The following is a 26,688-nucleotide window of genomic DNA, read 5'->3' as shown; positions in this document are numbered from 1 at the left end:
TTCAATAAAAAAAAATCAAGGCACTATAATTTAAATATAATAAATCCCTATGCCCCCCTTCTGGTTCATATCTTGATAAGTTACTATCGCAGCTTTAAATAAAAAAAAAATAATTAACTTATTGGCACCCCTGCTTTAAAAAAAAATCGAGGTATTATCATTTAAATATGATAGCTCAATACCCCCCCCCCCTCTGGATACCACCTTGATAGAATGCCGTCTCTGCTTTAAATTAAAAAAAAAATTAACTTTTTGGGATCCCTGCTTTCAATAAATAAAATTTCGAGTTATTATCATTTAAATATAATACCTCCCTACCTTCCCCCCCCTCTGGATACCACCATGATAGGATACTGTCTCAGCTTTCATTAGAAAAATAATTTGCTTAATAATTAACAATGTCACTATATGGTTCAAACAAACACGCAAAATAACGTAAAACAGCTTAGTGTTCCTTGAAAAAAAAATTGAGGGTATGAGCAAAGGGGTACAAAGACAACAACAAAAATGTCGAAATTATTCAGATATACCTCAAATTATTGGAAAATTGAGTGATAGATACGCCATGGCATTCCATAAGATCCAAAGAAACGAATTAAAAGGGAGCACACACAAAAGCCAAATAAGGCCAGTACCCTATGAGAAATCGCAAAATACTCGAGACAATGAACAAGTCCTAATGGGGGGCCCTGGGTCTATCAAAATATTTCAATGGTTTCCCAGGGAATTTGATATCATTTTATTCTGTCTCCACTCTAAATGAAAAAATAATTATCTTTTTGGCATCCCTGCTTTCAATAAAAAAAAATAAGCTATTATCATTTAAAAATGATAGCCCCCATCCCCCTCCCCTATAAGCAATAATTTAAAACTTATTTATGAATCATATTTTTGGGGTAATTTCCGGTTCAATCTTTAATTCCCCAACCTTGTACATAGCTTAGGTTATAGCTAAATTTGTCTTAACCGAAGGCTGTTTTTTTTGGGGGGGGGGGGGGATAAAAAGTTTACAGAAACAATATTGTATTTTCTATAAGGTTTTAAATAATTTAGTATTAAAAATTGAAAAAGACTTACCTAAAAACAGCAAAAAAAAATCTGAAAACTTACAATTCAGCTGTAGAAACAATATGTAGGCTGTCAATTTCAAAATCCAACAGAAGGTTGAAGCTGTATAGTAGTGAATACGTTCTTTAATTATATTCAACTTGAAAATAAAATTCTTGACTACGAATAATGTAAGAAATAGCGATTGGGTAACTGCTTTCGAAATGATTTATACTCATGTCAAAATGACGATACTTTTTTAGTTAGCATATAAAAAACTGTGTAAATTGGTGTATTTGCAATAGCATATTGCATCTGTCTGGTTTTGATGCAGAGTAACTAAAGAGCCGAAAACTCATGAACAAGAGAGCAGTGAAGAATGATGGTATACAAAGTAATATTTGGCCGGGAAAGTCACTGGTGATAAATCACTAGGGGTGGCACAGTGATTGCGTGATTTTCGGGGATTCGGGGAACCAAATTTTTTTTCGGGGTGACGCACAGATTTTCGGGAAAATACCCAAAAATTCGGGGATATTGCAAACCCTACTAGATTTAGAATCAGGAAAATTAAAATACTAACCAACCAGAGACGGAGCAGGTCCGACTGTGAGGGTAACACACGAAAGACGTTACTCACAATTAAGGGGAAGTTATCCGAACGCCACCAACTATGTCGATGGTAGCGTGCCTGCGTTATACCAGTAGTGTTCCGACATGTTGGCGGATTTTGACCGGGCTACAAACAAAAATCAATATGATTCTCTCAAGACCCGACGGTTGACGTGGGGTGAATCAGGTAAAATAAACACATGAAATCATTTAAATTCACAATAATAAGAATAAAAAGAATATATATATATATATATATATATATATATATATATATATATATATATATATATATATATATATATATATATATGAATATATATAAAGATAATACAATACTACTACGGGTGCAGTAACTACACACCATGTCCGAACTATGGGTTACCACTCACCAACCAACGAACAATTATAATTTTATTTAAATCGAATCAAATCTCCTATAAAACAAACAAAGCTACTATTTATATTTGCTTAATATTTTTCTTTTAATTTTTTCTTTAAAATCACTAAAAATTTTCTATATTCTTCGTTTCATTTTCCAAATTATTCCATGATTTTATACCCTTCATAATAAAAAAATACATGGACCAGACAGAAACTAGAGGGGGTATAATAGTCATTTCTACCCTTGTGGTTATATATATTCCATCGGCTATAAAATAAACCATTAAAACAATCCGGCAGATTAGAATGTGTTCTTGATGAATATTGAGTGTGGGATGATAAAAAAAAATATTTACACAGTATTGCAATTCTTTTATTTTTGACGTAACAGCTTTAATTAGGTGTTGTTTCCTTACTAATTAGGTGTTGATTTGTTGTTGATTTATTTAATTAGGTGTTGATTTGTTTTTGATTTGTTTAATTAGGTGTTGATTTTTTGTTGATTTGTTTAATTAGGTGTTGATTTATTCGTCATAGAACTGCCGTTCTATGACGAACAAATAAACTTTCAAATGAAATTTTATTTGTTCGTTATTGAACGGCAGTGTGGTCTAAGAAAACAACACCTAATTAAAGGTGTTATGTTGGGAATACGTCAAAAGAATCATATTTTTATGCCTATTTCAAATATATAAGTTTCATCCAGTTTAGTCTTACCCATCAAAAGTTACGCGCCTGAGAAAATTTGCCTTGTTTTCGAAAAAAGAGGAAACGTCCCCTAAAAGTCACAGAACCTTAGTGAAAATCACACCATCAGGTTCAGCGCATCAGAGAACCCTACTGTAGAGGTTTCAAGCTCTCATCTGCAAAAATGTGGAATTTTGTATTTTTTACCAGAAGAAAGATCACGGATACTTGTTTATTTGTTTGTTTTTTCAGGGGTGATCGTATCGATCCAGTGGTCCTAGAATATCGCGGCAGGGCTCATTCGAACGGAAATTAGAAGTTCTAGCGCTCTTTTTAAGTGACAAAAAAATGGAGGACAACGAGGCCCCTTCCCATGCTCATTTTTCCCAAAGTCACCCGATCAAAATTTTGAGATAGCCGTTGTGCTCAGCATGGTCGGAAAATATAATAACTATGTCTTTGAGGATTACTTAATCCCCCACAGTCCCCAAAGGAAGGGCTGCAAGTTATGAACTTTGCCCAGTGTTTACATATAATATTGGTTATTGTGAGAAGTATACAGTCATTTTCAGGGAGGATTTTTCTGGTAGTGGTGGGGGGGATTGGATGGAGGGTTACGTGGGAGGATCTTTCCATGGATGACGTTTTCATGGGGAAGGGACATTGCTATGAAAAGGGCGCTGGATTGCCCAGCATTATTTTAAAACGAACAGAAACTATTACATATATGATTGGGTTCGCCCCCTAGTCAATAATTCGCTCTTTACGCTAAAGTTTTTTTAGTACTTTCATAAGAGCTATTTATTCTAATAGCCTTTGTGATTAAAAGGTCATTCTTAAAGAATTGGAAAAAAATTGAACTTTAGCGTAAAGAGCGATGTTTTGTTCTTTACGTAAGTTAATTCGTAAGTTATGTATATTTATTACTAATAAAGATGTTCTTAAATAAAATTGAACAACTTTCGAGAAAGCAGTTTAGCCAAAAAGAAGGAAAATTAATATGCAAATTTCGTTTTAATTATTCATGTACTGTGAGCCAAAATCAAAATCTGCATTAATTTTAAAACGTTCAGAAGTTAAGTAAAAAAAAACAAGTTTTTTTTTAACTGAAAGTAAGGAGTGACATTAAAACTTAATACGAACAGAAATTATTCCGGGTATGAAAGGGGCTGTCCCCTCCTCAACGCCTCGCTCTTTGCGCTAAAGTTTGACTTTTTCTCACAACTCTATTTTCTAAAACAATATAAAACTTTAGCGTAAAGAGCGAGGGGTTGAGGAGGGGACAGCCTCTTTCATATACGGAATAATTTCTGTTCGTTTTAAGTTTTAATGTCGCTCCTTACTTTCAGTTAAAAAAAAACTTGTTTTTATATTTAATTTCTTCTGAAGACGGTAGTTGTATATGTGATTGAAATATCTGGACTTTTGTACCTGTTTTTTCCCTGTCTAAATAAATGGATTTATCCCCGTTTGAAAGTTTGATAGTTCAATTTTTCTGTGGAAGGTATTTTCCTTTCTGATCAGAGGTAATTAATCTTGTCATCAGAAATTATTTCTGGAGCAGAAATATTTGGAATATATTTAAACTCGGAGTTGGTATTTTCTAAAGGTGTGCGCTTTAATAGAGTGTTACTGCTACTGACAGGAATTTACTCCAACAGAGCTATGCCAGAAGGGAAAAATAACTTTTGTCTACTTTTGCCGTAGACACGAACGTGTTCCCCTTATAATAGCCGGAATACTTAAACATTAATGATATATATGATGCTGTAGCTGGTGTTGGAAAGCAATATATGTATGTGTATTGTCTTTGACAATCTTGTTGATCATAACCTATTTGCATGTCCATAGCTAGTCACATATGCTTGGGAGAAAGAGTGGGGTGTTCAAAGACACCCGCTAGAAGTGTCAAAATAGTCGTGATTTTCTCTTTCTTCTTTTTGTGGTTCTTCGAATCCCCCCCCCTCCGTAATTAATATGTGCAACCGTTGTTGCTTCTTGTCACAGTTGCACATAGATTTAATCCGTAGAATGAGGTAAGCTGATTTTTCCTGGGGATAGGAGTTAAAACAATAAATTATCTTATCTTTGAAGAGTGTCTAGTAAATTGTCTTCCGTTTCTCGTAGATTAACATGGCATCTCGCAAGAAAATTTTACTTAAGGTGATTATTTTGGGTGACTCTGGAGTTGGTAAAACGTCTCTTATGAACCAGTACGTCCACAGAAAATTCTCAAATCAATACAAGGCAACAATTGGTGCAGACTTTGTCTCAAAAGAAGTGATGGTCGATGATAAGCTGGTAACCCTTCAGGTAAGTTACCTTAGATTATGTTATGCAGAGCATTACTGTTGTAAGTAAGTAAGTAAGTATGACGGGACTAGACCCTCAAGGTCCAAATCGGCGGTGCTGATCTCGGTTTCGTTGCTCTTCAGCCAGGAAGTGCAATGGGGGGCGTGGGACCAGCCATCCTGTGCTTTCGCATACCCTTCCTGCCTACCGTCCCCAGATTTCTCCAGGTACCCGTTTAGAGCTGGGTCAACTCTGGCCGAGCTTATAATCACGCCACTGACCCCCATCCCAAACTAAATAACCGGCGACGCAAGGAATCGAACCCGAGCCTCTAGGACAAAGGATTCCCAACCCAGCGTGCCAACCGCTTAGCCAGGACAATATTCCTGTTATGGAGTTTAACGTAGTTGCAACTTTGGCTGCTTAAAATATTGATTTTGACAGTCCTAAAACTAACCAATAGAAGTCATGGTAAACGATTAGCTGGTAACCCTTCAGGTAACATACCCCATATCATATTATTTATAATATCTTAATTGTGGATCTTAGTGCAGTTGTGCCCCTAGCTGCTTAAACCGTTGATGTTGATATTACAAACTAATGGGAGTGATGTTGATGTCAAGCTGGTAACCCATTAGGTGACATACTTTACATCATATTATGCAGAACACGCCAATTGTGGAGATTACTGTAGTTGTGCCCCTAGTTGCTTAAAACTTTGCATTAAAAATTTGCTTATATGCATTTTTGTCACTTTTTTTAAGAATTGAACAAAAATTTTCGGGGGGGGGATTAACCCGGTAATCCTTTCCCCTTGAATACGGCTTTGAATAGAATTGATGACTGTTGTTAAGATGCTAGCCCATCCAAGGGCGGATCCAGGATTTTTTTTAGGGGGGGGGGGCGCAAAATAGTTTGATCTGATAAGTTGTGTTAGGAGCAAGTTTAATTAACGCAAACTTGCGTTAATTAAGTAAATTACACTACTTTAGACTACGTTAGGGGGGCGCCCTTCCCTTGGATCCGCCACTGATCCCAATCATTAGTTATGTCCCAAGCGTTAATATCCTAAATTGTAGTTACCATACTGCTAAAAAAAAATTGAACTTGATAAAAATAACCGATAGATTTCATTATGCGTTCGGAAGGATAAGGGTCTGGAAAGCACGAGAATTGGTTGAAATAAAATCAATACACCTTCAACTTTATGTTAAGATAAAGAATGAGGAGGAAGGAGAAGGGGTCAAAAATAAGGGGGAAAATGAGAGGTCTCTTTAAATGGTTTTGATAATGGTGATGATATGGTGAAGTTAGGGGTTCTTGAGGGACATCTGGCAAGCTAATACTCTGGCAGACTGGTAGACTAAGTTGTGGATACTGGCAGACTAAGTTGTAGAGACTGGCAGACTAAGTTATGGAGACTGGCAGACTCTGACAGACTAAGTTGTCAAAGCCTCTTCCGCAAGTTCTCATTTTAACCATCATTTTTGAAAAAAAAAGAAAATAAAATACTAGAACGTAAAATTAAAAATCTTCAAATGCAATCATTAATTAATTCTCCAATTAAGCGATATTTCTACCTGTCCTTTGTCGTGTCATCACTGGACCTTTTAATATTTGTATTAATAAAATACTCAATAAAACTAGTAAAACACATAAAAATCTGGTGATGACACGACAATGGACTGCTTAATTAAAGATTGATGTCTGACCATTCATTGCTGCAGGAAAGCTTATAAACCTTCTTCTAATAATGTCTATTAAGCAGTGTTTTTAATGTTAATTTTCTTTCGTTTGACAGATATGGGACACGGCTGGACAGGAGAGATTTCAGTCCCTTGGTGTTGCGTTTTACAGAGGAGCTGATTGTTGCGTTTTAGTATTTGATGTTACGTCTGCCAATAGTTTCAAATCTCTGGACTCGTGGAGAGACGAGTTTCTCATTCAAGCCTCCCCCAGAGATCCTGACAACTTCCCCTTTGTGGTTCTTGGGAATAAGGTATGGTGATCTTAAAGTTTGGCTTAAATATGCTTCTTTTGTCATGTTTTGTAAGGGGAAAATATGCTTTTGAAGAAGTAGATATTGCAGAAATATTCCCTGATCACAATTTAGAAATACACAATTTAGAAATACAACGAGCTCGTCGAACTGTGGCTCTTCGTAAGCCTGGACCCCATATCCTACCTCTGTGAAAAAAGGAAACACATCAGGTCCACCCTTGCAAAAATGTAATTTTTTTATTGTTCAAGGTGGGAACTGTAAACCCTGCTAAATTATTTTTTTTTTTGAAACGACGATTTCAAGAGTCAACTTTTCCTTTCAATGTCATTTTAAGAGGCATCTGGCTATTTTTCAAAATCTTCTATGAAACTTAGGGAAAAACCATTTGGGGAGGGGAATTTTACAGTAATTATTGTGGGAAATTTGAAGTTCCTCCCCTTCTTTACTTGTCTAATGTGAATCACTGCTACCTTTTATGGTTATGCAACCTTTGCTTGTCAAGTACAAATTGACTAAGTTGGAACTTAATTTATATGAAGATTTTCTTTAATAATTTTATCGAATCTATTGATCAAGCGTTTTCTAATCTTTGTTCTTGAACAATTTTTGGATTTTGATAAAGAATTTTGTTCTGTTATTTTGTAACTATAGACCATAACTATAATTATCTTAAGCCACTCCTTTATCACCAGCATTATTGCTTAATATTAGAATAGTTCTGTAATTTTAATCGACTGAGTTCAAAATTGACGAGGGGGCTTGTTCCCTAAGAAGTTATCAGAGCTCAATATAAAATATGTTGCGGAATTCCGGTCATATTAGAACCGTGTTTGACTAAGGAAATACGGGTATTGAATAATAAAAATAGAAATTCGTATTTTACACTTTAAAATGGGTTAGTATTTTCATGTTCGAATATGTGCTGAAACATAAGCACAGAAAGTCTGAGCAGTCTATTAAAGGCTTTTATTCTCTTATCGTAGAAAGATGCAGTATCGTAGGATCATTGGAAATTTGAGTGAGAGATGTAACAGAATGAAACGATAAATCAAAAGGTAGAAAGCAGAAAGTAACCGATTGTTAATAGAAAAAATTTAGCTATCATATCTTTCCTGTTTTAATCATTCTCGTCAGGCTAGTCAGACTGGAATAAAGTCAACGAAAGTCTTTCCTACTTGGGAAAAGGGTTGAGCATAAAGGTTTTACTAGCTAAGAGACCGTTTTCCCGCTGTTTTGGTTCTTATCATTAAGTGATGAATTATAAATACTGAACATTCTTTCTAATTTCTAATGTTTATGGACTAACACCTACTCAGGTTTTTTTTTTTTTTTTTTTTTTTATAAGGGGAAATGGAAAGGCTACGACTAAGAAAAAACTTCCAAGGGTTAATTTTTGTGTAAACTTGCTTAATTGTGGATGAAATATTAATATAATCAATATTTTAGTTGGAGGAGGGGGGATGGGACCAAGGGTTTGGTAAAATCAAATATTATGTCGTATCCTTTTAACAAAACAAAAAAAATAAGATGTGTGTTCCCTACTTTAAAGGGCTTTATCTGCTATTGACCAAGTAGAGAGGTCCACTCATTTAATGGACATGTCCCCCACTCCCCAGGAAGAAGTCGTCAGAGAATGTACTTTTGATTGCATGGTTTTGTTTTTGTTTGTTTTTTGGGGGGGAGGGGGCTTCTACCAGGATAGCTTGGCTATACTAGTTTTCTTTGCCCGGCTTTTATTTTCAAACGTCAATTAATTTTGAATACAACATTCTGTCTATGCAAAAATAGAAAAATGTGTTCCTCCCTAGCATTTCTTATGCGTTATTTCATTTTAGGTTGACGTCGAAAATCGAGCTGTTTCCACGAAGCGAGCTCAACAATGGTGTCAGGAGAAGAACAATATCCCTTTCTTTGAAACTAGTGCAAAGGAAGCCATTAACGTTGAACAAGCTTTTCAGGTAGCAATTGTTTCTAACACTTTCTTCTTATCTTAGTATCAGCATGTGCTAATTATACTAGTTGCTAATTATACTTTGCAAGTTATACTAATTATACTAGTGATTAGTAAGTTTCAAAAAAAAAATTGACGCTATTTTAACCTATCATACTTTCAGTTTCGTCAATAGCTATGAGAATCAGATGGTTTAAGTTCCGAAAGTTTGCTTGTGTGGGTAACATGTTCCATCCTGCCCTTTTGGTAAGGGCACCAATTTTTGCCAATGATCTGATTAAACATTGGCTTCTTAGATGTAATTTAGTAGACTGGCGAATATCTTCACTTCTCTGGCTGCATGACTAAAGTATATCCACATAAGTTATCAGTAAGTGTTTTGGAAGTATAAATAATTGAAACTAAAGTAACAAGAATAATCTTTGGAATGGGCTGACGCGTTGGTATCCAAAGTTCTGACCCTTGGGGGGGGGGTATATCAGAACAATCCTGCTTAAAAGTTCTTTCAGATCGATCTCAGGGGGAAACCCGGATATTAGTGCCAGAAAGACAGTCAAATTCGTCTAACAGTCTACGCAGTGGCGAGGTTGAAAATGTTATAAGTGGGAATACGCTGTCATAAGATTGTATGGAATAAGATGGTGAACTGAAATAAAAAAAGAAAACAACTAAAACTTCTACTATGTACCTCTTATACATAAACCACACATCTGGTCATATATCTTGTTATGTACTTGTGTATGTACATCTTAAAACAAAATCGTTATAATTAATAGCTTGATATAATAATAGTAGAAAAATATTTTAAATTAAAGTTAAAATGGAGGTAAATAGTGGTGTTCTATCATCCTTTTTTTCTAACAAATAATGTTCTTCAGGTATTTGTGATGAAATTCTAAAATCCTAATACGTGGTTTGATGCTGCTGCTACCAAACCTGAACATTACAAATTGGGCACCGGGTTTGAGGACGCTTGAACGCATAAATAAAAATCAATTTATAGAGATGACTCTAGTTGTCATTTTCTTCATTTTCTTATAAAATATGTTAGATCAATACTGAAACCTTATTGCTGCATAGTTTTCCTAGTAAAATTGTTGTAACTAGCAAAATATATTTTTCTTGAAAAATTGACAAAAAAACAATAAAGTGATTATGCTGGAATATAGGAAGATAGTTGGGGGAAAACTGTAGCGTAAGCGAAAGCCGAATACTACCAGACTCCAGATCGAAGCAGGAAAGCTGACAATTCGTTCAGTAAAAAGTAGTACTACTGTGATTAGGAGTATTCGGGAGTAGTATAATGACTGGGAGTAGTTGCACCAAAAGTGGTGGCTGCGGTTGTTGTGATCGGGTTATTGCCATGACTCGGGTTGGCTGTGGCATGATTACTATCGCAATTGGGAGTAGCCATCTGGCAAATTTTTCTGTCCATTATTCCACTGCTACTGGTTGATAGTTTTCTGTAAGCAACATTTTTTACATTGCCATAATTTATCAATACTGCTAAATTTTAGTGATTAAGATATAACTGTTATGATTATTCTCTAAATTGCTCAGAATGATTATGGGGGGAGGGGTGCACTAGACTAAAAGGATTACGTGATTATAGTTTCAACAGGATGTAATATATCTATCTTTCTACTAAAAATATAGACTTAGATAGAGGTGATTCATTTATATAGCTTGGTATCCTTGTCCTTTGGGTTACGCTCACTATGTCACTATGACACGAGGCATAATTTTGGATTATCGACCATCTGGTTAAAACTGCCCTCTTGAAATTTTGGTCGGATACAATGTCACGCTACTGGTTATAAAACAAGTGATTGTATGTCAATATTCCGTCTCGTCTCTTAAAGAGGTGCAGAACTTTGAATTTACAGAACTCGGAGGTGCAGAACTCGGAAGTTGCGGTCGAACGGATGCTTTTCTTACTTTCTATAATCATCGATTGTACATGATGAGGCGAGGGAAAATAATGCATGGGAGATATGTCGCTCTTTACCAGGCTACGCTAGTGTGTAAACTATGATTCATTCTTATTTGATTATGTGATATAATTTTATATGATATTTATTATATGATGTAATTATACATAATTATATAATTATATGATATTAATAATAGGATCTAATTAACCATGTGATTAATTCAAGAAGAAAATCTTTTGAGCATGTAGAGATAAATAGATGAATTTGCACCAAAGCCATGAGAATCATGACTAGAAAAATATTAGAACATATATTAAAAATATTAGAACATACCGAAATAAAATAAAACTTTTGTTATTTGGGTAAAAAGCATATCATCCCACTTAAGGGTAAGTACTCGCTTTCTGGACAATATTTCTTTGATATTTAAAAAAAAACACAAAAAAAACAAAAAAAAAAAACAAAAAAACAGTAAAACCTGGTAATTGAAACTTTCAAGAATCAGCTGAAATATCAATTCTTGGAGTTTCATTGAACAAGCTCAACTACTTTCTTTATATTTTAAAGAAGGTTTTCCGGAAAGCGATGGTTTACCCTAGTATAAAGCTTATAAATAATAGATGGAACAGACGTCACTCATACATTAGCTTATACCAGTATTTAGAAAATAATTAATCTTTTTTCTCAGGGAATATCTCCGTGAGCACCGAAGTTACGATTCAATCAAGTGTTATGACGCTTAATGTTAAAAAAATGTATAGGTGGTCTCTTAACGAATTCGGTTGCTTTATAAAAGTTGTTGCAATGACTAGAAATTTTCCTTAAGAGCATACACTCAAGTTATCTAATACTAGAATTTCCCAGTTAGTACCAGCAGTGGCAAAGTCGGGAGGTTGATTTCTTGAACCCTATCATGTAGAGTTACACTTCCATTTACACGCATATGCCCAGCAAAAAATGTCAGAAAATTAATTAATTGTAATCTATTTTAAAAAAGAATTTAAGGTCTTCCTATATATATGGTTGGTTCTCATGGAACTAAATCCTCGTTTAATTCAAATCTCGTTCAACCCCATGCAACTCGGACCTCATTCAACTCAACTCTCCTTAAATCAACAATGTGAGTCAGCCTGTTTTGTCGAAAGTAATAAGAGTTGAATCGAATGAAATAATTGTCATTCATTGGTAATTCTTGTGTGAGTATTTTGCATGCCTGTTTCCCCGAATAACCAAGTTTTTCCAAAATCCTTTGCCCCCCAAAGACCAAAATCCCAATTTTTCTGGATTGCTGGGCATTTTTATTCAAATTTTTGGCAAAATTCGATTTTTTTCATTAGACCCCCCTCCCACCGAGAAAACTACGTGCGTTCCTGTTTCTAGTCCTCACAAGAGAGTACCATGCAACTCGGCCCTCATTCAACTCAACTCTCCTTAAATCAACAATGTAACTAGAAAAATGTAACTCAGCCTTTTTTGTTGGAAGGAATAAAAGTCGACTCTAATGAAATAATCTTTATTCATCGGTTAATTCTTGTGTGAGTGTTTTTATTTTATGCTGCTTTAATGCGATATCATGTACCCCCCCCCCCCTCTTCTAAAAAACCACAGTTCATGCATTTAAAATTAGCAAAGCTAATTTCGCCATTCAACGCTGTTTCTGATTATAATAACAGTAAAACCTGGTAATTGAAACTTTCAAGAATCAGCTGAAATATCAATTCTTGGAGTTTCATTGAACAAGCTCAGTAAAACCTGGTATATCTTTCTACTAAAAATATAGACTTAGATAGAGGTGATTCATTTATATAGCTTGGTATCCTTGTCCTTTGGGTTACGCTCACTATGTCACTATGACACGAGGCATAATTTTGGATTATCGACCATCTGGTTAAAACTGCCCTCTTGAAATTTTGGTCGGATACAATGTCACGCTACTGGTTATAAAACAAGTGATTGTATGTCAATATTCCGTCTCGTCTCTTAAAGAGGTGCAGAACTTTGAATTTACAGAACTCGGAGGTGCAGAACTCGGAAGTTGCGGTCGAACGGATGCTTTTCTTACTTTCTATAATCATCGATTGTACATGATGAGGCGAGGGAAAATAATGCATGGGAGATATGTCGCTCTTTACCAGGCTACGCTAGTGTGTAAACTATGATTCATTCTTATTTGATTATGTGATATAATTTTATATGATATTTATTATATGATGTAATTATACATAATTATATAATTATATGATATTAATAATAGGATCTAATTAACCATGTGATTAATTCAAGAAGAAAATCTTTTGAGCATGTAGAGATAAATAGATGAATTTGCACCAAAGCCATGAGAATCATGACTAGAAAAATATTAGAACATATATTAAAAATATTAGAACATACCGAAATAAAATAAAACTTTTGTTATTTGGGTAAAAAGCATATCATCCCACTTAAGGGTAAGTACTCGCTTTCTGGACAATATTTCTTTGATATTTAAAAAAAAACAAAAAAAACAACAAAAAAACAGTAAAACCTGGTAATTGAAACTTTCAAGAATCAGCTGAAATATCAATTCTTGGAGTTTCATTGAACAAGCTCAACTACTTTCTTTATATTTTAAAGAAGGTTTTCCGGAAAGCGATGGTTTACCCTAGTATAAAGCTTATAAATAATAGATGGAACAGACGTCACTCATACATTAGCTTATACCAGTATTTAGAAAATAATTAATCTTTTTTCTCAGGGAATATCTCCGTGAGCACCGAAGTTACGATTCAATCAAGTGTTATGACGCTTAATGTTAAAAAAATGTATAGGTGGTCTCTTAACGAATTCGGTTGCTTTATAAAAGTTGTTGCAATGACTAGAAATTTTCCTTAAGAGCATACACTCAAGTTATCTAATACTAGAATTTCCCAGTTAGTACCAGCAGTGGCAAAGTCGGGAGGTTGATTTCTTGAACCCTATCATGTAGAGTTACACTTCCATTTACAGGCATATGCCCAGCAAAAAATGTCAGAAAATTAATTAATTGTAATCTATTTTAAAAAAGAATTTAAGGTCTTCCTATATATATGGTTGGTTCTCATGGAACTAAATCCTCGTTTAATTCAAATCTCGTTCAACCCCATGCAACTCGGACCTCATTCAACTCAACTCTCCTTAAATCAACAATGTGAGTCAGCCTGTTTTGTCGAAAGTAATAAGAGTTGAATCGAATGAAATAATTGTCATTCATTGGTAATTCTTGTGTGAGTATTTTGCATGCCTGTTTCCCCGAATAACCAAGTTTTTCCAAAATCCTTTGCCCCCCAAAGACCAAAATCCCAATTTTTCTGGATTGCTGGGCATTTTTATTCAAATTTGTGGCGACATTCGTTTTTTATCATTAGACCCCCCTCCCACCGAGGAAACTACGTGCATGCCTGTTTCTAGTCCTCACAAGAGAGTACCATGCAACTCGGCCCTCATTCAACTCAACTCTCCTTAAATCAACAATGTAACTAGAAAAATGTAACTCAGCCTTTTTTGTTGGAAGGAATAAAAGTCGACTCTAATGAAATAATCTTTATTCATCGGTTAATTCTTGTGTGAGTGTTTTTATTTTATGCTGCTTTAATGCGATATCATGTACCCCCCCCCCCCTTCTAAAAAACCACAGTTCATGCATTTAAAATTAGCAAAGCTAATTTCGCCATTCAACGCTGTTTCTGATTATAATAACTGCTAGCTTTACAGCTGTGCTTTAGTCCCGGTCCCCCTTGTGTATGGATGTAGCCCCAAGCTTTATACAAAATTTGATGATTTTGTTGGTTTGTGTTAATCTTTTTTGCATTTTTTGCAATTTTTTTTACACTTTTGCAATTTTGCATTTTTTCAATGCCAAATATTACTAATTTTAAAAAATCGGCAACGTTTTGTATCTAGTCTGGGGCTACATTCAGTCATTAGGGGAGCTGGAACACAATTACGTGGTAATTATCATTAAATTTGGGGAAAGCTTTGGATGTTAAATCGAATGGTATGCTCATCTTTCAACTATTTAATTAATTGAAAATTCGCCACATTTAGCACAAAAAGTTTAAAAAGCTTGATTTCACTTACAGATTAAACCCTGCAAAATGATTAAACGTCAGATCTGATCCTAAGTTTACGGCATTGCAATATAAGTTAGAAACCGTGAATGAAGCAAAAAGCAAATTTCGAGCTTCTAATCAGTGCTAGTTCGAACTTATTCATAGGGTTGGGTGTTCAACAAGGGTTGGGTCGAACGGGTTTAGTTACACGCAAACCAATTTCCTAGTTGTGTTAGAAACTCCCATCCAACCATTAATTTTCAGATCTTAAAACAATCGTTAAACGTTTATACAACACGTTTTTTCTGTCAAAAGCTAGTATTTGCTTGTTTAAATTTTTGAAAAAGTTGCAGAATTATGTTGTTTCTGTTGGCTAGTTTTTGGAACAGGTGAAGAAGATGAAGATACAAAATATCTCTAATGGGGTTTCCTAACTCCATTTCCTTCCTGTCTTTGCCATTTCGTTTTTTGTTGAACGTAGATTTTCGGTTTTTGATTCTAGTGTATCCGCACTGGGTTTTGGCCGTGGAAATCCGGTGAAACCTATTGCTACCCGTGTAAGTACAGGGTAGAAAACCTCTGACCCTGCTATTGGACTCACCTTGTCAAGATTAGGGGATGACCATTCTTAGCTAAAAAACTGAATTTTGACAGACGACAGTCAAACTTATACCTGAAGTGAGTATTTCTCATTATAAAACCCGAGTCTGATGAGCGTCTCATGAGGGAGGTACGGAAAAACGGCCTTTGCTTCCCCCCAAATCCAAATTTTTCCATAATACTTTGCCCTCCAAAGACCAAAATCCAAATTTTTCTGGATTGCTGGGCATTTTTCATTCAAATTTCGACAAAATTTGTTTTTTCTCATTTGATCCCCCAGCCCTCCGAGAAAATTACGTGCGTAGCGTGCCTATTTATAGTCCTCACAAGAGAGTATACTCTATGTTTTTTATTTTGTGCTTGTCGTCCGTCAGCCTTTACTGCTAGTTATTAATGGTTTCTTAATAAGCTTGCATTTCTTTCTTTACAGACCATTGCTCGAAATGCGTTAGCTCAAGAAGCCCAAGAAGACCCATATAATGAGTTCCCAGACACACTTAGAGTTGGGAGTCAAGAACCCGGAGGGTCAGCTAGGCAGGATTCCTGCTCTTGTTAAATGACTGACACTTAGAGATTATTCTACGCTATATTTTTGTTCTAGGCAAGAAGGTGTCCCGATTCATTAGTGAGTAAGTTTATGGGTGAACACTTGGGAATGTTTCTTTGAGGTGTTTTAGAACGTTAGGGAGAAAGGCTTTGGGTGGATTCTAGTGTATTTTTTTTCTAAATGTAATAGAAAAAGGATAGAATCGAGTTAAAAAAAGAATTGATTAGACAAGGAAAAGAGTTTAGTTGCAATTATATTAAAGCCTGTGAAGAAGAATATCTTGCTAAAATAGATGGCACTGTAAACTCCTACTTGGAGATGACTTAAATTGCAAGGACAGATACTTTATTCGGAGGGGACTGCAATTAATCCGCTAAGTTCATGCTAAAGAAATGAACTTAGTTTTAAGTTCATGCTAAAGAAATGAACTTAGTTTTAAGTTTTTCTTTGCAAATGACCCCGGGAGGGCTAAGGAAAGCGTACATTTTTTTCGTTTAACTAGACATTCATCTTACTTGCCTAGAATAAGTTCTTTTTTTCAAATATTCCGGTTGGTTTCCGTTTCATCGATTAGTCCTTAGATTCGTTTTAATAGGAGTAGTTTGGCAACTTTTGTTTTGCTTAGGCCTTATTGGTATAGTAATTATTGTTTGGGTATTATAGTGCCTCTTTATTTTGCAGTTTTGTAAATGTAGAATGCCAATCTGCCAAATTTATCAAAGATTGTAAATATAAAAGGACAAAGATAGTGTTGTCAACTGATTATTGGGGATATTTTAAATTTTAATGGCAAGTATTAATTTATTTTGAGGAGGGGTTACAAAGGCAATAATCCCCAAGGAATTTACTGAAGTTTAAAATTGTTATGCGTGTGTTTTTTTGTTGTTTTTTTTAAACAGAACCCCGTGAAACTAAGGAATTCCAGCACTATATTTTATGCATGGTAGAAACGTTCAATAAAAAATGCCTCTTTCCAATCAGTTAGTTTCATCGAAAATTCTAAATATAACAGTTTGTCAAAAGAGATGGCATTATACACTGCTAATTTGAGACATGCCTTAAATTTGAATCGTCAATATAAACTTATTTTGAGATGGATGAAAGATAAGCAAAAACGGCCGTTTTTGCGTGAAATCGCATCAGTGGGAATCCAGGGTATAAGAAGAAACAAGTATGTCCAAAACAATTGTATTTTGACCCAAAATCCTGGCTTTTCTCTGTTCCATTTTTTCTTAAGGAAGCTTCTATTTTACATACTGTCAATTTAAAGATGTTGCTAGCAGAGCACCGTTCCTAGAACTTCGCACTTTGTATCTAATTATATAAATCGTGTATCTATCTAGCTATTGGCCTTCAGTTGTTAGTTTTATTTTGTGTTTTTGTATGTATGTTGTATGCAGTGATGTATATACAGTTCTTATATAATAAAAATGGGTTATATTCTCAGCTTTTTCTATTTTATTTAGTTTTGTCAATGCTTTTGAAACAAAATTTAACGATAGCTTTGAAAATAGCTATTTACGAATATCGTTGGTAGTTATTACGAGTATCGTTGGTATTATATATCGATTGGTAGTATTCTCATAGACACTTGTATCCATGGATACATAACAAAGATACTTTAAATTTCCTTAAACATGTTTAACCTGTTAGTGCATGGTAAAAGCTGCTGGAAATCCCAGCCGTTAAACTGCTAAAGAAGAAAAGAGTAGTGGCAATCAGGACCATAGTACCTTAAGAGGCATTATTACTTTGCACATTTTGCATGCAGGGGTGTATGATACAGTTCATATTGGATAAAAATGGGTTATATTCTTCGGTTGTCTGTTTTACTTAGGTCTTGTCAATAGTTCTAAAACAAAAGAAGAAATAACTTTGAAAATAGCTATTTACCAATGTCGTTGAGGGGCGGTGGGGTTTGTTCTCCTTTGCATGTGTTACATGCATTGATTAATATCCATTTCATATATAACATAAATGGGATATTTTCTGCGCTTTTTCTGTTTTACTTAGTGTTTGTCAATGCTTCTTAAACAAAATGACACAATAGCTTTGAACAAATACCTATTTTTGAATTTCGTTGAGGGTCGGTCGGTTGCCTTTGATATTGCAGCTAAGTTAAAAAAGAACGTCTTGGTGATGCGAAGTTCTAAAACAGAGTGAAAAACTGATCAGAGATGGTGCTTTAACATAAGTTTAGTGAGCCAAATTTGAAGGATCGCCGTGAACATTTTTGAAGAAGTAATTTAAATCGTCCCATTGAAATTTTTCTATCCCACAGCTTACGGATTTTTGAGTAAAAACAGCTTACGGATTTTAGACACACACACAACAAGGCCAACATCTGCGATACAAGATGTAAACTTTATGGTGTAGGGAAACCAACAGGAGCCACTTAAAGATGAGAATTTGAAGGATGCTTGCAAGATCTTCATGATACCACCACCTCACCAGGAGACCACCGAAGCTGGAGAGAAAGCTCTGCTCCACATACACAAAGGGAAAAGCAATTAGAAGGCCCTGAAAGCTGTCCGGTTGCCAGCATTAATAATGTGGGTTGCATGTGCAAATGCTTTTGTTTCGGTAGAGTGGCTCCTGCAAATTACCACTTTTATAGGTGCTATTTGCAAAGAATGAAGTGGCAAGACATGTCCAATCTGCTAGGGTTCTAAGAGTGGGGTTGGTTCCTCTCTTCGTCACGGAATATGTATCTTCCCATTATGATAGATGCTTCACCAGCACTGAAGAACCTGCTGAAAACTGGATTTATTCCGTTAGTTTTAGATTCGTTTGCTTGATTTGATAAAAACGACCGCTTAAACCCAAAATACGATTTTCTCCTTCAAGAGGCGTTTTGGGCAGTTTTGCAAGGGGGAGATTTTTGTGTGATTAAGCTCTTTTCTGAATATTTTGGTGTAAAAAATAATTCTGTGGCAATTCCCCCGAGGTCAAACAGTATTTTTTTTTTTTTTGCTAGTAAAATATCAGTCGTTTCCGACTTTCTTGTAGTCAACTTACCAACGGACAACTAGTTTTTTACTTTTTTTTTTGTCTAGACGTTTTTAGGAGTAAACAGGCCGTAGCTTCGCCAATGGATAACAAAGTTTTTTTAGTTGGTTTTAACTAATATTAATGCTATAGGGAGGTTAATGCCGAAATATGCGAAAGTAATATGCGGCCTGGATGATTACTTTGATTCGGGAAATTCCAAATTATAACATTGCTTTTAAGCTCTAATAAAATTGTTTCGATTTTTCATTGTTGAAAATTTTATGTACTTTTACATGCGTTATTTTTCGAGTTTTTTGACAAGGTCAGTAGTGTATAATACACAGTTTTTGGACCACCCCATCAATTTACCCCCTTTTCAATTGAATTCACGCCATTTTAAATGAAAATTCCTGACATTTTTTAAATTTCCCATTCTGAGCTTTAAGATCAAAACAGGTCTTATGAAATAAGAATTTCTTACGATATTACTGATAAAATGTAATAATTTAATGTGATATCATATTTAGTGGATAGTTCAATATCAATATCTAAATAGTTTATATTATCTTTATTTTTCCCTTCTATGACCTTTAAAATCATAGATTTATCTAATTTTTTAAATTTCTTTTCAAGATCAGCTGCTTTAGAATCGAAACGCTTAGGTGTAAATAGATCAACCATTTCAGCTGTAAATTCAATAATGATAACGATTTTCTTTCCATATTTAGTTGTAAAACATATCATTCCTTTAATCAAGTATTCCATTCCAATCTCTAAATCTTCTTTCTTAATAGTTCGATTATATTTATTTTCTGTTTTCATTTAGCTTAAAAGTTTCTCCATTTATTAGTAATCAATTTTATTAAACGAATTTCAAAATCGAAAATAATTTATATATTAACGTCCCGTTAGTATATAACTAGACAAGTCTCCGTGGCACAACTGGTTAAAGCGCTGTAATTGCAGTAGCCGGTAATTTTTTAAAGAATATTGCGGTAGAGATAAGAGAAATTAAAATATCCAGCAATAAAGGATCTTTCGTTCAATGAAAGATGTGTGGGAAGAAAGCCAAACACGTATCAGAATCCTGTATGCAATTGTGTCTGACTTGTTTAATAGAGCTCTATTACAGAAGCTGGTTTCACAAGTATTCATTTAAAATGAAACCTTAGGTAATGACGGGTTATATGATTAGATGGCATATGAGTAACATATTGCATGTATAACTAGGAAAAAGATGGTGTGTATTTTTCTAAAGTTTTAAAGAATATAGTGCCGAAATTAAGAAGGTTCTCTATTTATGGTTACACTTTAACAGAATTTTGCAATATTTATAACCATTTAATTTCACTTGTTTCGAATATTTCTCACGAGTAAAAAACTGGAATGTTTTCCGTAATTCATTTTCTCTTTTAATTATTTCATCATTGGTGAATTCATCGGATTTATTCGTAGCAAGTAATTCTAAATAGAATGAATAAGCAGTATATTATATTCAGCCGTTCTTTCTGCTATTCTTAGGTATTTTTCATGTATTTCAATCAGAACTGTCCTCTATGATAAATAAATAATCTATTTTCTAGTTCTTCTTCCATTTATATTTGAAAATAAATTTTAAATAAAATTCTGTGGATCCTTTCCCTTAAATATTCTTTTTATATAATCAACACACAAATGACCACAATTCAAATCATTAAAATTTTGTACTTGAGTAGAATGATAAGCAATTTGTTAATTTAAAATCTTTAAGTAGTTAACAATTTCATTTCCAGGTTGGATTCCAAAAGAATCCTAACGTTTTACAAATGAGTACTTGGGTCATGAAAACAACCGGGTCAGCTGCCCCCGGGCGCCGTGGCACGGGGTTGCCCACATTTATCGATTTTACGTTTTGATTCGTCTTTATTGCTTATATTTGAGTTGGAAGGGGGCCTATAAGTAACTTCTCCCCGGGCACCACCAACCCTAGGAACGGCTCTGCTCCCTCTCCGTAACTCAATGACTGTCATATTTTATTTTATAATATAGCTTAAAAATAAACTACTGTTGTTGTTATTTAATTGTGTAATAACTATGTCCTATAATTTTCTTGCTAATTAATTTATAAAATCTGAAATCCTCTGCTAGTACACAAGCAAGACTATCTGGGATATCCCAACCTAAAAACAGAAACCAACTGGCTTTGTTTGCGTTACAAAAGGTAGGGAGTCGGTAAAATTTACGAAGATCGCCCCCCCCCCCACCCCCCAATAAAATGAGCCGCAGGACGCCCCAGCTTAGGATCATTGAAATAATAAGTCTAAGGCGATCCCATGCAGTCATAATTGATTATACCACATTCTGTTTTCTTCATTTTACTTAGTAAGCTATCTCGAGAAAAAACCTCGAAAATAAGGAATATAACTTCATTTAATATATCAATATTTGTTAGCGGTATCATGTGATTTTTGATTCTTTTTTACGTTCCCCGTTTTTTGGAAGCGAACATTCTTTGAATTGTGAAATCTCAGCTTCAACAACTTTTCTGGGTCTTCTATGCGTTTCAGACACTTTAACGACTTCTACTTGTATTTTTGGGGTCTACCACGTCTTTTTGGAGTCCCCGAGGCCACGCCACGGCGAAATGACGGCGGCGAATGTGTGATTCAGTATCGGCGGCGGCGCGCCACGGTGCGCCAATTTTTCTAATTGAAAATAATAATAAAAATTCCACTTCACCAAGCACGTTCAACCTCGATTTTAGTAAGGATTTTAAATGGTTGGCTAAAAACATACAAGAACAATATGACAAAACCGGAATTTGCTGGGCCGTGCAAAAAATGTTTATGTTCACCGTTGATCAGACCAGGTAGAATTCTCATTTTTAGCCACTAGACCCTGGGAAACCTATGTTGTGTTTATGTTTAACATCGCATTGTTCCTATAAAATCCCGTGTTTAGTCATTTCCTTCTTGTTAATGATTTGGGCTAATGTTTGTATAACTTTCAAATTTTGAAGTTCAAACATCTCCTGTTCATCAAATACATACGAAAAGGATGTGAAAAAAAAAAAATAATAACAACATCGAAAAAACACTGTATACAAATCAGATACCATGGCTTAACAACACCAACAATTTTAAATCAGCGGTTACATCACTCCAGTTACAATTGATGTAACAAAAGTTAGTTTGTTCACTCTGCCTGGAGCCATTGATCTTTTTGCAGTCACTACCAGTCCTGTCGTGCTAAAAAGCCGTTTAGCTGGGGCACATGTGGCCGGTACAGCCAGAACTTGACGAGCGTAAACTGCCACTCGCGGGATGTGATTCTAGTATTGGACCTTGGGGTCCCACAGAATGCCGCAAATGGGCTTCTTCTTTGTATCTACTGAAATGAATTGTTTTATAAGGGAGAACAAACCTACACCTTCCTCATAGGGCTCCTGTGCCTAACACTACAGGAAAAACTAAACTGCACCTTTACCCTCCTTTCTCATCAACAGGGAATAACCCTCCGAAATTCTTTTCTGAAAGAAGTGGTCAAGTTATAACGTTTCAAGTCAAAGTTTAAGGCTACTTCAACTTCAGTGTGCTCTGCTAACTGTGCCAAAAAAAATGTAATTCGTTTCTATAGATATATTTCTATACTAGCTCTAGATAATCTACCAAGCGGGAAACTACCGCAAATCAGCATCGATAAATAAATGAAACCAAAAACGAATAAAAATAACAATAAATAACTGAGTCAAACTCAAAACGAGCAGAAATTAACATAAGTTGGGCTCAAAACCCCCATGCCTTCCCATGGCCAGAGCATAATTTTCACTTTACTGAAAAAACATAAATGTTTTCACTTTTATAACTTTAATAAATCAAAAAATATTAACATTTTGATTACTAAATTTCAGTATATGTATATTAAACTGACAATGCATAATCATTTGTATTTTTGTCAGTAAAGTACTAATTATCTTCTGACCTTGTGAAGACATATGGATTTTGAGCTCAACTCATCTTAATTTCTGTTCGTTTACAGTTTGACTGGGTTATTTATAGTAATTTCTGATCGCTTTGGGTTTCATTCATTTATCGATGATGATTTGTGGTAATTTCACGCCTGGCAGATAATATTACTTTATTTTTGCGCATTTTTGGTTTAATGGAGTACTTTTCTTGAAAAAATTTATTTTTTGGAAACAGTTTTTTTAATTAATTTCTGTTCGTTTTATATTGACATAGTCTTTTCAGGGAAAAAGAAAATCATACTTTAAATCTTTTCGTTTTTTTAAGAATTTATAGTTTGGCCTGCTATTCGTATGCTGGAAAACAATTTTCAGCAAAATTTATCAACATAGACCCTTATAAAAATCTTGACACAAATAGTAGTGTGTAATTTAGTTTCATACCTCCTCTAGTTGACCTGAAATGGAAAACTTGATAACATTCGCAAAAAAATTTGTTTACTTTCTTTGATAGCTTGGATACACTTACGCTATTTTGATTTGGTCAAATTTTAAGAGCAGAAGAATACCTGAAAGTTTGAACATAATACCCTCAGTCATTCTTGGGATACTGCTGAGAAGCCTTATTCGGAATTAGTATAAACACAGTGCATTTTGATTTAATCTTAAGGAAAAATTAACTTTTTAAACATAAAGGCAAATGGGAGGGTGGGCGTGGGAGGAGGATTAGTTTCCCTCCAATCACTTTCGACTATTAAAAAGGACATCAGCCCTTTCTATTTTCAATCGAATGAGCCCTTTTCGAGGTTCCTACGACAACTCCTTCGATTCGAAGTGCCCTGGTCTAAACAACAACAACTACAAACAAATGATACATTATACCCACATCGATCTCTACTATATAAAAATGTCAAGCCTTCCAAGCACTTTCGATTATTAAAAAGGGCACTAGGCTTTTCGATTTCCAAACTAATGATCCTTTTTTGTGTTTCTACGACAACGCTTTCTATAAACTCCTTATATGCCTCCAGGGCATAAATTACAACCCTTACCCTAAGGGGTGTGAGGGGAGTTGTCATTCTCAAAGACCTAATTTCCCGAACTTTCAACTACGTTAAACAAAATGGCTATCTCAAAATTTTGATTGTATGTGTTTCGGGAAATGGTGGGTGTGGAAGGGGTGTTAGTTGCCTTCCAATCATATTCGACTATTAAAAAGGGCACAAGCCACTCCAATCTCTCATTGAATGAGCCCTTTTTGAAGTTTCTACGACAACTTCTTCGATATGAAGTGCCCTGGTCTAAAGGAAAAAATAATAAATAATACATTGTGCCAACATCGTTCTTATATACCCCCAGGGCATAACTACAAAACCCTTGCCCTAAGGGTTGTGGGGGAGTAACCTCGTCAAAAAACATATTTTCTCTCTGGGAATCAGTTACTCTGAACAAAATGGCTATCTTAAAATTTTGATTGGATGTGTTTGGGGAAACGTTGGGCTTGGAAGGGGTGTTAGCTGCCTTCCAATCACTTTCGACTATTAAAAAGGGCACTAGTTATTCCAATTTACCATCAAATAAGCCCTTTTTGAAGTTTCTGTGACAACTCTTTCAATACAAATTGCTCAGGTATGGAAAAAAAAAATAATACATTGTGCCAATATTGTTTTTTACTTTGACAGCCCTATTGCCCTGCCTCTGACAACATCCTGAAGTACCTAATGCTCTTTTACCTATCTCTTTTCATCCGAAAAATCAGAAAAAAAAATGAAAAGAATTTTAAAGTGGAAGGTAGAATTTTTGTTTCAAGAAAAATTTCTTCTTCTCCTTCCTACGAACCGATATACTTGGCGAGCCCAAGATGACAGTATTTATTTTTAAGAAACAGATTAGCCGGGATGACGGTTGAAGCCCGGAGGTCGATATCGATAACCAAAAAAGATAAAAAAAAAAAAAAAAAAAACGGCGGCGTATTAGTGACGCCGCCGCCGATAGAGTCAGCGCGCTGATGCAAGCTCGGCGGCGCGCCACCGTTTTTTTTCGGCGGTGCGCCACCGACTTTTCGGCGCGGCTTCGGGGTCTACTACCACGTTTTTGGGGGGGCTTCAAAAACCAGTTCCGATCCAGACCCATCAATTTTGTGTCTACCGGGTAATTTTAAACCTCGACCGCTCGGTAAAGCCCCCGGTAATGTTAAACCTTCAGCGTCTGAGGAATCAGTAATTTTATCAAAAATTTTCTTTCCAGCATATGTACCTAATGCAGCTGCACCACTTGTTAGAGCAACTTTACCTATTGCAGCTGTATTGGTATTAAAAATAGAAGCAAGCCACCATTTTGAATCAGTTTATGATATGATATATTTTTATGACATATCAGTTTATGATATGATAGACATCTTTGTTCCTTATTTTTCCTTCTTCTATTTGTTCAATTTGTTTTCTTTTTAGCAATAGTTAAACAGGATTTTTACCAAAAATAATAATTTTCATTCGAATTCGGCAATTTTCATTTTTCTTTAAAGTACCAAGGACACCAAAATGAAAACACATTTAGCCCTCTTAATCTATTTTAGGTCTATTCATACCTGAAAATCCGGGTTTCCTATGAGTTTTTGTTTAGCTGCTATTAGCATTTTTAGTTTGAATAAATTCGCTAAACAGTGTTGTCAATAATAAAACAACAATAAACTTCGGAGCTGAATAATATTAGTGAAAATTATTTCCTACGAATCCGACACTGTTTTTCATTTGTGAAAATTCAAATTTACAAAATCTGTTGATTGTTATATATATATATTAGTGAAAATACATTTTGTGAAAAAATATGACCTCAAGTTCAGAAAGTGACTATTCTGATGTGTCAGAAAATATTTTGATGATGACCCAGCGCTAGATGGTATGCAAGATACCATTTCAGGATACTTGTCCCAGCTAGACCCCGACGCCGCGCCGGCGAATCGACCAAATGCCGCCGCCGAGAGGCTTGGCGCCACCGAAGTGTAGTAATGCCAACGGCGCGCCGCTGGCACGCCGCTGCCGACAGAGGCGGCGGCGTTTGGCCGATTTCAAATTAATTTTGCGGAGATTCTTTATTGCGTCAACCGCAAAGTCGGAGCCTTTCCTTCTCGTGTGGTTTAGTATATCGATTTTCCTGATTAGCAATCAAACAGGGCTTGCATTATCCCCGAATTCTCGAGTATTTCCCCGAAAATCAATGGGTCACCCTGAAAAAAAATTTGGTTCCCCGAATACCCAAAAATCACTTAATCTCGGTGCCACCCTTAGCGATTTATCACCAGTGACTTTCCCGGCCAAATATTACTTGGCATACCATAATTCTTCACTACTCTCTTGTTCATTTTTTTTTGTCTCTTTTGTTACTTTCCATAAAAAGAGACAGATGCAATTGCAAATATTGCAATATACACAGTTCTTCATATGTTGACAAAAAACAGGATCATCTTTATGAAATGAGTTCAAATCATTTCGAATGCAGTTTCCCAATCGCTATTTCTTACATCGTTTGTAGTCAAGAATTTTATTTTCAAGTTGGATCCCAAAAAAAAACCTTCTATTGTGACAAATTTAGCTATATAATAGGCTTGAACAAGGTTTAGGAATTAAAGATT

General features: G+C 35.1%; 1 protein-coding gene across 2 annotated transcripts in view; it reads left to right on the top strand.

The window, feature by feature from the left end:
- Rab7 (RAS oncogene family member Rab7) overlaps positions 1-17,569 on the top strand; it is a 41,564-nt gene extending 23,995 nt beyond the window's left edge. For both annotated transcript variants that reach the window (XM_089096909.1, XM_089096908.1), the window contains exons 2-5: positions 4,858-5,043; positions 6,824-7,021; positions 8,860-8,982; positions 16,007-17,569. In XM_089096909.1, coding sequence (XP_088953035.1) covers positions 4,864-5,043; positions 6,824-7,021; positions 8,860-8,982; positions 16,007-16,132 — 627 coding nt within the window. In that variant the 5' untranslated portion in view covers positions 4,858-4,863 and the 3' untranslated portion in view covers positions 16,133-17,569. The remainder of the gene's footprint in view (positions 1-4,857; positions 5,044-6,823; positions 7,022-8,859; positions 8,983-16,006) is intronic.
- The last annotated feature ends 9,119 nt before the right edge of the window (positions 17,570-26,688 follow it).

This window comes from Artemia sp. Qi Xiang Cuo, chromosome 11 (assembly GCF_049724085.1).
Source record: "Artemia sp. Qi Xiang Cuo chromosome 11, ASM4972408v1, whole genome shotgun sequence".
Classification (NCBI taxonomy): domain Eukaryota; kingdom Metazoa; phylum Arthropoda; class Branchiopoda; order Anostraca; family Artemiidae; genus Artemia; species Artemia sp. Qi Xiang Cuo.
This window is presented reverse-complemented; position numbering and strand designations above follow the sequence as displayed.